The sequence below is a fragment of the Neovison vison genome, chromosome 13 (assembly GCF_020171115.1).
Source record: "Neovison vison isolate M4711 chromosome 13, ASM_NN_V1, whole genome shotgun sequence".
Taxonomy (NCBI): domain Eukaryota; kingdom Metazoa; phylum Chordata; class Mammalia; order Carnivora; family Mustelidae; genus Neogale; species Neogale vison.
In genome coordinates, this window is record NC_058103.1 from 32,263,251 (window position 1) to 32,275,319 (window position 12,069).

Below are 12,069 nucleotides of genomic sequence, written 5' to 3' on the forward strand. Positions count from 1 at the left end.
TCCCTGCCCAGAAGCACAGGCGAGAAAAGTTAGTGACTTTCCTAGAGCCCACAAACAGACCTCTGTAGGGTGGCTAGAATGCAAAAATCGGTCAAAGAGCTCCGGTGGGGGTGGGATGGGCCTGATACCTGTCCTGGGCAGACTTCGACAGGTCTGACTAGAATCAGCAGAGGAAATTCCTGTTAACCAATGCAAAGGGCGTTTGCCAGAGGCCCCAGCTTTCCTGTCAGAGGTGCCCAAGCAGATGCAACACCCTGCTGCTGTTGCTGGTGTGGGGCTGGCCAAGTTTCTTGCTGTGGAGTCTTGTTTCCACCCCCAGCTCCTCTTCAGTCCTACAGATGGTGGTTTATTTGTACACTCTGTGCTGCTGTGGGATTGAAAGCCTCTCATTGTTTTTGAGCTCAGTGTTTAGATAACACCACATGCCTGTGGCAGCTAGGGCACCCTGTGAAGGAAATGCCTGGACTCTAATAGCCCCGTCATTCATTCTCTGTATGTGAGTGAGTGTGGCCTCTGTTGAGGACCATTATGAGAACATTTCTCTGCAGAGATTATTACTTGGGGCCTGCAAGCCTTCTTCTTGATGTTGGGAGTACTAGGCTCTGTTTCCTAAGTCTTTTTTCTCTTTCCATTCTTTTCAATCCTACAAGGATTAAAGCCTGTTTTGCCCCAAGCCTTGTTTCCACATGGAGCTGCAATAGCAGAGCTTGCCTCCCTCTGGTGAGAAGACTGCTCTGGAAGACACAGGGCTGACCCACGCTCGTGTGGGTGTAGATGGTTTGACGACTAGGCCGGGTTGCTGCCTTTGCACGTGGTTCCAGGGGCTTCTTTTCCTATGGGATATCTCTTTTCCTGTCCCCCTTAATCTTATCCTTCATGCTCACAGCAAAAAAAGAAAATGCGTTGTCTTCATTCAATATTAAATCTCTTCTGGTAGTTTATAGCTCTTTTAAGTTTTCACTTGGTAAAATGCTATTAAAACTTCTTTCTTAAAAATGTTCAGATAAATCTGCCAGGCTCTAATTTAGGTCTCTCAAGGCCGTTTCCAGCTCTGTGATTCCCTAGAATTTATAAGCTGTTTTTTTTCCCTAAAACTGCTAGGACTCTTTTCTTTCCAGGACAACAGTATCTGTGTGAGGCAAAATGAGTTCGTAGTTTTGATGTCACATAAATTTCTGCATCATTCCCGGTGTATATACTTAACCTCACTTTCCTGCCAGTAATTCAGCACCCCAAGAGCTGAACACAGAGTACAAAAGAAGTTGGTTATGATATGGTCAGTGAGTAGTTCATCCCTTCGTAATGAAATAGAGTCTGGTTAATCAAGGGCACTAATTACTGGAAGATAAACACACGGATACACACCCTTTGCTGTTTAGTATTGTATAATTGTTAATGTTCGTGGCCAATCTGGTTCACTGTAAAACTGAAAGTATCTTCTGAGTCATCAAAAAATTATTTGGAACCATACTGTGTGAGTTTGTTTTAATGTTAGGAATATTATGAGACTCCAGAAGAATAGTAGGCGAACCAGAGTGTATCAGTCTCCCTAGTGAAACTAGATAAATATATTAGCCAAAGTACATATAGACTTGTTGGGAATTGTACAGGAAAACAAGTCATCTTGCTTCTCTGATTGTTACAGTACTTACCCTGCATTTAAATTAAAAATTTTTGTTTAATATTTACTCTTTAGTTATGCCACCTAGAACATAAAGTTTCTGTGAACAGATTAACAATTCAAAAATAAATGCTTAAGTAATAAAATGATTTTTTAGAAGATTTTTTTATTCATAACAGAGAGTGTACACGGGAGCACAGGGGTGGGGGGAGAGAGACAAGCAGACGTGCCACGGAGCATGAAGCCTGACAAGGGCTCCACCCCAGGACCCCAGGATCATGACCTGAGCTGAAGTCAGATACTTAACAGACTGAGCCACCCAGGTGCCCCAGTAATAAAATGATCATTGTTAAAAAAAAAATCCAGGGGCACCTGGGTGGCTCAGTTGTTTAAGCAACTGCCTTCAGCTCAGGTCATGATCCTAGAGTCCCCGGATTGAGTCTCACATTAGGCTCCCTGCTCAGCGGGGAGTCTGCTTCTCCCTCTGACCCTCCCTCTTCTCAGGCTCTCTCTCTCATTCTCTCTCTTTCAAATAAATAAAATCCTTAAGAAATATATCCAAATTAAACAGTAAAATTCTGTTTTTCTTGCTGATGTGCTTTGTATCTCTAATACAAGGATAAATATGTCCCTTAAATGTCATCCACGATTAGCCAGTTGGAGTGGACACAACTTATCTCGCAGGGACTTGGTGAGTATCTGCTTGATTATGTAGTTAGCTAGGAAAATGAAGTAACTAATCATTTTAATATGTCTCTTCTTTCATGATGCTTTTGTTCTTTATTTCCTTTAAATTAACTGGTAATTCACCTTTTGGAGATTGAAAAGAGGAACTGATAGGTTAAATAACTTGCTCTAATGAAATCAAGGAGCCATTCTTATCCCATTGTTATCGTCTAGCCTACTGTATAGAAATACTTCCAGTTGTGCAAACCTAGCAGGAGGTTCTGGATACATTTTGGGAAGAAGTAAATGTGGTTATTTTGTAGACTCTTGTCCATCCACCTCATGCCCAATCCCTCTGCTTCCTGCCTTCCAGTTCTCTCCTGCGCTATGGTGGCAATCTCTCCCTCCAGAGTGCCATGAGCGTGCGATTCAACAGCAACGGCACCCAGCTCCTGGCCCTGAGGCGTCGCCTGCCCCCTGTGCTCTATGACATCCACTCCCGCCTGCCTGTGTTCCAGTTTGACAATCAGGGTTACTTCAACTCTTGCACCATGAAAAGTTGCTGCTTTGCAGGGGATCGCGATCAGGTAGGTGCCCTCTGTCTCCTGCATTCTACATTCGTGCTTTCCTCTCAGATTGCTCCTTCTGTGCTGGTCTGTTTCTCTTTAGCATCATGTCAGAAACTACTGAGGCACACTATGTCTGTGGACGTTCTAGCATATTATTGAGTTTTTTTTATCAGAGCTGCCTCTGAGTAATACGAGGCACACACCATGAACCAAGGCCGGCCACAGTATAGTTCTGAGCAACCAAGATTTGCCAGGTTTGTGAACAGACTTTAAGGTTCTAAGAATGTGTCATTTCAGAAGGAAGGAGGGAGTCCCTGGAAAATGAGCCTCCTGAAAAAAGAGAGACTGTGTGTATGTGTGTGTGTGTGTATTAGTAAAACACAATGATGAATGAAACACCCTAAGTACCATCCAAGAGACATATATCTTGAATGGCCCCTTGGGATAGCATCTTTTTTGTGGATGAGATGGGCTGAGCGGCTTTGTTTGAGAGAAAGCCAGATGCTGACTCTTACTTTTTATTGCCAGCCTCACAACTGGGAAGGAGAATCCAAGCTGCATTTCCAGCCTTTTCAGAGTCTCACTGGGAATTGAAATACTGATGTTGACTTAGAACTGGCAGTTTAAAAACATGCTTGGCATTCATGCACCTTTCTTGGCCATAGACGTTCTGAAGTGGGTGTCAATGTGTGGACCAGTTAGACTGGTCTCAGTAATCAAGCTGAATAAAGACAAATATAAAGAAGCATTGATCAAATAAACAAATTGGTTTTTTTTTTCCCCCTTCTCAAGCAGAACGAATCTCACGCTATTTCACATCTAGATGGGAAGAGAGAGACCTTAGTTTCATGCAAATACTTGGTGTTTTCTTTGGGCTCATCATCATCATTAACATACAATTCTCATATGCTCTACTTGCTTCTTTAGAGTTATTTGCGGGCAAGGGACATAAAAGAAACAGTTCTTGGGGAACCTGTGAAGACCCTGCTCTTTGAAAGCAGAACCTGTGGTTTTTCTTCCCAGACTGAAATTGCTACATGCTCCCCAACATTAGAGCTTAAAGACTAGTATATGCAGTAGGGGCACATGTTGAATTGAGTTAAATGTTAGAGAAACTGAAAATGTCTTTTAGGTTGTCTAGACTAGGGACGTCCCTTTTGTAAATAAAGAATATGTATCTAACAGCAGAACTATGTTGGAGTCAAGGGGCCTAGGGCCTACTTAGCTGTGAGCCACACTGGAAACCACTAGGTGGCCTCAGTCATATAAGCGATGTCTCCTTGAAGAAGCCAAAATGCCTGAATGACTTAGTTTTTACAGGCTCTGTGTTCCTGGGGTGGGAATAAGCATTGTTTCTAGACAAGATCAGACTCACGACAGAACAGATCATTATCCACTCTTTCGATTGGTTGATTTCGTTTCACTTAGATATGGAAATGACAACCAAGCCTCTCCCTCCCTTTCTCCCTTCCTTTCTTCCTTCTTGCCTTTCTTGCTTTTAAGTTTATTTTCCATCTTCTGTCACTCTCTTGTGATTTTTATTTCAATGACCAATAAAAAGCAGACACTAAATGTAATGGTTTATTAGGTTTTATTACTAGAAACACAGGGGCTGAGGGAAAGATGAAAGATACAAAGGAAAATAGATGTTAATTTTCTTTCAGTTCGTATATTAGCGGCCAGAACCTGTCTGCATGGAGCACTTAAAAGACCCAGCCAATGAGTCTAGCCAGTTATTACTCTAGCCAATATGTAGAACACCCCGACCATGCTTTCTTAACCTCTGCAATACCGACATTTTGGTTGAATAATTCTTTGTTTTGTGGGCTTCTCTTGTGCACTTCAGGATAGTTAGTAGCACCCTTGGCCTGTCCCCACTAGATGCCAGTGATGTCTTCCTAGTCATCCCCCAGACAACCAGAAATGTCACTAGAGTTTGCCAAGTGTCCCCTGGGTGAAAATTGCCCCCGACAGAGAAACTCTGACCTAGATTATAATAACCATTTTGCCCAAATACACTGGGACAGATCTTTCCACAGGTAGAACCAGAGGAAGTGTTCATGATTGTCCTGGTTACATACATTGGCAAGATGTAGTTGTTTTTGCCTTTAAGGTTATACATAATGATAAAAACATTGAATAGCTTTTGATTTTTTTTCTCTTCAGATTTGACCAATTTATTATGTGTGTTTTTAAAAAGAATATTTAATTTCTACACCCCACATGGGGCTTAAACTCATGACCTTGAGATCAAGAGTCATATGATCTTCAAACTGAAGCAGCCAGGCACTTCTTATGTGTGATTTTTTTTTTTTTTTTTTATCCTATGGAAAAAGTCTATGGGTACTGTATCCTCTCTAACAAACTAGACTGTTTTTTGGTTGGGACATGTGGTTTTCTGTGAAGGAGGATGCAGAGTCATTGAATCTACCTTTGGATCCATTTCAGAGGTAGAGTCTTTCAAGTTTGTTCATAATCCCCATAGAGATGATCAGAAGTATATAACGTAGGGAATAGGAAGTACAGAGATTTATGTTAGGCTATTTTGTTCACTCTTTGGGGACTAAGAAATGAAGTGTGGCTAATTCTTCATTGTCTCTAATACCTGGCACACAGTGAAAGCACAATAAATATTTGTTGAAGCAAATCTTGAATACTTTGGTCAACGTGTGGTTTTTAGCTTTTTAAGCCTGAGGCTTCTCTGACTATAAATCAGAATTGATAAGTACCATTTTTTCCTGCTCAACTTCCAGGGGCTTTATGAGGATAAATTAAAAGATTTTCAGTCAGACTAATCTACTGAGCTTATACTTTCTAAGTGTTGTGCAGGAGGCCAAACTTACTCTCTCATTGCTAGAACATGTCTCTCAGAGGTGATTTATAGGCTCTGACTTTCCACACTCAGAGCTAAAGCAGCAGCTGCCACGGTTACAGTATGATCTGCAGGACTGACATATTCTCTGACTAGTCCAGACAGCACTTTTCCTGCTGCTTTCAAATTCCAGTGCCTACTCTTTCCTTATATTGGTCTTTATATTTGCTCTTGTTTTTGTATACTTTAAGAACGCCCACAGCTGGAGGCTCTGTGCTCTGGAACTCTTCATTTAGTCATAGGCTGGGTAACCATCCCAGAGAGGAATCTGAGAATTTCCATAATAGGAATGAACATGGTCAAGAAAGACACTAAGTGATCTGTGTATCTAAGACAGTCTTCTGGCTTTTAATTACAGTGAGATTAGTCTTTCCACACAAATGGGCCCAGATACTGTGCCAGAGAGCCTATACTTCCTTTCAGACTAAGCTAGGTTCACTAGGTATTTCTTCAGTCTCAAAATGAAATTAACATTTCAAGAAATTGGATTCAGGGAATAGAGTGTGAAATAGGCTGAGCCTACTTTGTGTCTCACCTATGCTCAGCGCTAGCATTGTAGATGAATTCTAATTATAGAGCTATTAGAGGATCATTTTGTATAACCCTCCTTTTATAGATGAGGAAGAAAACTGAGTCTCAGAGATGTTGGGGACATAAGTCAAGACAAAATACATGTTTGTAGCTGAGCCAAGACTAGAACCCAGATTTTTGAGATCTCAGTAGAACCCCTTTCTTTTTACAATTTTATTTTTAGGGGTGCCTGGGTGGCTCAGTTGGTTGGGCAACTGCCTTTCTTTTTTCTTTTTCTTTTTTTTTAAGATTTTATTTATTTATTTGACAGAGAGAGATCACAAGTAGGCAGAGAGGCAGGCAGAGAGAGAGGAAGGGAAGCAGGCTCCCTGCTGAGCAGAGAGCCCGACACGGTACTCAATCCCAGGACCCTGAGATCACGACCTGAGCCGAAGGCAGCGGCTTAACCCACTGAGCCACCCAAGCATCCTGGGCAACTGCCTTTTGCTCAGGTCATGATCCTGGAGTCCCGGGATTGAGTCCCATATCGGGTTCCCCGCTTGGCAGGGAGTCTGCTTCTCCTGCTGACCTCTCTCCTCTCATGCTCTCTCTCTCTCAAATAAATAGAATAAAATCTTTAAAATAAAAAATAAAATAAAATAAATAAGATTTTATTTTTAAGTAGTCTCTATACCCAATGGGGTGTAGGGGTGGGGGGATGCTCAAACTCAACAACCCTGAGATCAAGATTCACATTACAGCCCTTTTCACTCTACACCTTGATGCCAGCAGAAGCAAGGCAAGCAGCAAAAATGAGTGATTTGGGTTAGAAGGTATCGGTGGAGGTGGTGGTGACAATGGCCAATAAAGGGAGCCCACCCCATCTAAATATAATTGACTCCCATCTAAATGAAGCTTTGACTCAGCTTTAGCCCATTGTTCCTATGAGGGTCTCTGGGTTTTTTCAAGGGAAGCCGGAGATCAAGATTTAATGTAAAAATCTCCCGATTTTTAAAATATCACAACAAATTAAAACCTTACTATATGAAAAAATTAATCTGTACATCATACCTGTTCTACATTAGGAGCCACCAGTTTGAAACCTCTGGCCTCCAGCAGGATATTTTTCTCTCATGTTTAGTTTCTTGGTCTGTCCCTAATTCATAGGTGAGTGGAGACAAGTTCCCTTTTCCTGTCTCCTACTGGACCCTTACTTCCTGCCTTCCTCTCCTCCCATCTTTTAAAATAAGAAAGTAGATACTTACTGAGCATCTACTGTGTGCCAGAGGCTGTGGTACACACATGACTGCCACTCCCTCCTCTGTGGGGAGTCTTCTTCCCCTCTCTCTCTGCCTCTCCCCCCTGCTCCTGCTCTGTCTCTCTCTCTCTCTCTCAAATAAATAAAATCTTAAAAACAAACAAACAAAAACACACGACTACCCAATAACAACCTCTTTCAAATTTTTTTCTTGTCTTTTTTTTTTTTTTTAAACTTTGTTTAAAGTAATCTCTGTACCCAATGTGGGGTTCAAACTCCTGACGCTGCTATCAGGAGTTGCATGTTCTGACTAGGACAGCCAGGGGCCTCATGATTTTCATTGAAAGCCCTATATACAATCTGTCTTCCCAACTCCTGGCCAAAAATACATAGTTTATTTATTTCTCATACAGTCTTTTTAATTATTCAAGTTTATAACTTCTGTCATCAGATAAGCTGGTATAAGTGCCATCAGATTGGCTGAACATCAACAGAAACAATTAACCCAAATACGGCCTTGAACTTTTTTTTTTTTTTAAACCAGCCCACCTTCTAGTCTTAAAGTATGGTGAGGAATCTTGCAGTTGGGGCACCTTGGTGCCTCAGTTAAGCGTCTGTCTTCTGCTCAGGTCATGTTCTGGGGTCCTGGGATCGAACCCCACATTGGACTCCCTGCTCAATGGGGAGTCTGCTTCTCCCTTTCCCTCTGCCTGTCTCCCCGGCTTGTGCTCTCTTTCTCTGAAATAAATAAAATCTTTTAAAAAAAAGAAAAGAAAGAAAGAAAAGAAATCTTTCAGTAAAATAGCACTCCTTCCTCTGGAGGCTGCCTAAATCCAAGGGCTCTCCTCCTTGCTATCACCATCGTACTCGGATTTTTTGTTTTTTCTTTTCTCCCTGAATCCTGACTGGGTACATTCTGTCTCCCAAGCTTCACACTCCCCTCTGCATACTCAGTGAGCCAGTCTCTTAACAGGGTTAAAAAGAAGGCCAATTTTCCACCTGCTAGCTCTTCTGGCACACACACTTGTAAGGCAGCATTCTGCTTTTGTTCCCTTTCCTTCACAATTCCTTAAATGGTTCTTGCCCTAGATTGTGAAAGTCCACCAGAGCTCAGGCTTCTGGGAAGTCAGTCTTTCAGGCTAATAGGTATATATGTAGTCTGGAAATGGTCAGCGTGGTTATTTTTTTTTTTTTTAAGATTTTATTTATTTATTTGTCAGAAAGAGAGAGAGAGAGGCAGACAGAGAGGCAGGCAGAGGCAGAGGGAGAAACAGGCTCCCTGCCGAGCAAGGAGCCCGATGTGGGACTCCATCCCAGGACACTGGGATCATGACCTGAGCCGAAGTCAGCTGCTTAACCAACTGAGCCACCCAGGCGTCCCAGTGTGGTTATTTTTTAAATTTTTTTAGATTTTATTTATTTCTCAGAGGGAACGCAATAAATAGTGAATGCATAAGCAGGGGAAGCGGCAGAGGGAGAGGGAGCAGCAGACTCCCCGCTGAGCAGGGAGCCCAATGTGGGGCTCCATCCCAGGACCTTGGGATCATGACCTGAGCTGAAAGGCTCTTAACCCACTGAGCCACCCAGGCGTCCTTGCTTTGGTAAATTTTTTTTTTTTAATATTTTATTTATTTATTTGACAGACAGAGATCACAAGTAGGCAGAGAGTCAGGCAGAGAGAGAGGGGGAAGCAGGCTCCCCGCTGAGCAGAGAGCCCAATGCGGGGTTCGATCCCAGAACCCTGGGATTATGACCTGAGCCGAAGGCAAAGACTTAACCCACTGAGCCAACCAGGCACCCTGCTATGGTAATTTTTAAATCTTCTTTTGCTTTGGTTTTAACCTAAAGCCTGGACTTATAGTTCTACCTCTTGCTGAATATGGGATGGGGAAGGAAAGGGGAAGTATGATAACATTTTCTCGAAAGGGCTGAACATTGGAGTTTCTGAGCACTGGAATCACTTACCCAGGGCTTTCTTTTAAATTTGATAGATGGTGGGGCCCCCAAAATCATGAGAATGAAATCATCCTAACTCATCCCCTGGAGAGAAGAGCTGACTTGTTCCCCGTGAGTCCAACAAAATGGCCTTGAATACGTGGCCTGGCCTCAGACATTACATCATCACTCAGCCTTTCTATGTTGACATTATGTGGGTATAGCAGAGGTGCAGGCATTCACCAGTGAGTGTGCTCCAGGCCAGTGAAGCCCATAAAGTTTAACTTGATTCTTTCTATAACTTCGTGTAGCCCTGATTAATCTTGCTGGGGGTGTGGCATGCCATATGTTCTCCTTTATCTGAAATAAAGGCACCCTCTTGGGGTCTGTCCTTTGACTTGCTTTGTGACTTGAGGCTATTATTTTCTTCTCCTCATCTTCCTTTTCTATCTTGTATATTTTTAGCCTTTAGCTTCTGAGGCATTTTTCATTTCATGTTGAATCCTCCCAGTGACAGATTTCACCCCAATGCAAAGCTGAGGCTAGAGTGTTTGAAACAGCAGATGTCATCGGTCACAAGAGGAGGACTGGACTCAGTCTCTTGCTTGTGATCATGCTCTCTTCTCTTCCTCATAGACGAGCTTGCTACCTGGGTTCTACACAGGAAGTGTTGGTAGCATATTCCATGGACTTACAGAAATTCCTTGTTGTATATATTATTTAGGTGAATTATTTTACAGGCTTTTATAGAGAGAAGGTAGCATGAAAATAATACCAGCCGTGTATAACTCTTTTTGAATCCTGAACCTTTTCGAAAGTCTAAAAGCTACGAACACTTATTCAGGAAAATGTACATATGCACATCATTTTGCATATAAAATTAAAGAGTTCATGAAATTCCAGAAACCTGGCAGTTTCGGGTATTAGACATCCTGAATTAAGATTTTACCCATGGATTAGATCCCTTAGTTCATTTACTGATGCAGTTTTAGAGCTTTGAAAGCTTCAGAGGTTCTGGAGTATAACAGCTTGTTTGATACGGTCTGGTTTATAAGTGTTTAGCGAAGAAGGAACACAGGTGAGCTTGATTTCTTCTTAGGAACAAAAGGAATTGATAGGATCTGGTGATACAACATGATAGTTCTCCCTCAATGTATAGTTCTGGCTTGGAGGCTGGACTCTACTAGGAAATTGCTGGTAGATACCCAGGAAGGGAACAGAATATTACCTTTCCTGCTCTACCTGCCCTATCTCCTGTAGAGATTTGCCTCTCTTTCCGGTGTCTTCAGACTTTGGAGAAAAAGGCAAGTAATGTTTCTTCCTCTGAGTGGTAGGAGACCCTGGCTTGAACAATGTGTATAAATACTCCTATGCAGACTGAAATGAGTGATGCTGTCTCTCTACTGCCCAGGCCCCACATCCAGCAACTGAGGCCCACAGAGGGAGATTGGTGCCAAAGGCCATTGGGTTGATTGCCCTTCCTCTTGCCCAGCTTTCCAAAAGAGTTTTGCCAAATAAAAATTCATATTTAAGTAATGCAGCCTACTTTGTTACAAGCAGCTATTGGATACTTAGAGCATTTTTATATTTCTTCCCTACTGATTATTTGACTACTATTGGCTGTCTTTATGGAACATTTCTTTATTAATAGAATTTTCCTACTTGGTTATTTTAATAAACCAAAGAATTCCAGGAACCTATTGGAGTTGAAATGGCAAGTGGAAGCAAGAGTCATGTAACTTTACCTGAGCAAAAATAGTGGTAGTCTTATGGATATGCGTATTTTTATTCTTTTGTTGGGAGCCAAGGGAATTGTTTCTCCTATCACAAATAAGATAAAATAAACTTAACGGCTTTGGGCATTTCCAAAGCAAAATTGCACTGATTGCTTTAGATGGCATTTGTGGCAGGTACTGGGTGTAAATGATATGAATATTATACACCAGTTGCAAACTTTTTTCTGGAAATAATCTTTGAAAGAGCACATCATGAAATTGTTCAATCACATTTTTTTCCCTTTCTGACAAAAGGTCAGAAGTAAGATTTAAATAGCAGTCTCTCAGCTGTTATTAATCTAGGCTAGAATAGCCATCTGGTTTTTCTGTCCTAGTCAATACAGTTAATTAGGCAGGCATGCCATTTACTAGAGACTAATTAATCAATTATTATGGAAGGAGCCATAATACAAGAGAAAACTGTGTAAGTTGATCAGTACTCAATGAATAGAAACTGATTGATATGTTCCCTTCTTTATCAACAGATGTTTGGGAATATCACATGCAGTGCAAACACACATACATATACATACACTTAGAAATGGAGCAGAAAGATATTTCTCTGTTATCAAAAGGCTTGTTAACGGGTTATTCTTGGAGCATATCAGGTGATGGCCTATCCCTCCTGCTGTCTAGAACATTTTCCTCTTTTTAATGTGGATTTTGGGTGGGAAGAAGGGGGCAGTTTTTGCTTCTATAATGTTTCTAAACCCAGTGCGGCCTTAGAATATTGTTGGTAAGGTTATCTGTAACACCTTTAAATAAAGGTGTTAGGGAAGGAAAAATAATTTCTTTGCTAGACGATGGCTAATACATTTGGGGGTTTTTGGTTTGTTTTGTTTTGTTTCCCATTTTCTTCTAAG

General features: G+C 41.6%; 1 protein-coding gene across 3 annotated transcripts in view; it reads left to right on the forward strand.

Annotated features, from left to right (window-relative positions):
- The window catches only part of DCAF5 (DDB1 and CUL4 associated factor 5), a 100,660-nt gene that overhangs the window by 48,447 nt on the left and 40,144 nt on the right, over positions 1-12,069 (forward strand). For all 3 annotated transcript variants that reach the window (XM_044231871.1, XM_044231872.1, XM_044231873.1), the window contains exon 6: positions 2,661-2,874. In XM_044231871.1, the coding sequence (XP_044087806.1) occupies positions 2,661-2,874 (214 nt within the window). The remainder of the gene's footprint in view (positions 1-2,660; positions 2,875-12,069) is intronic.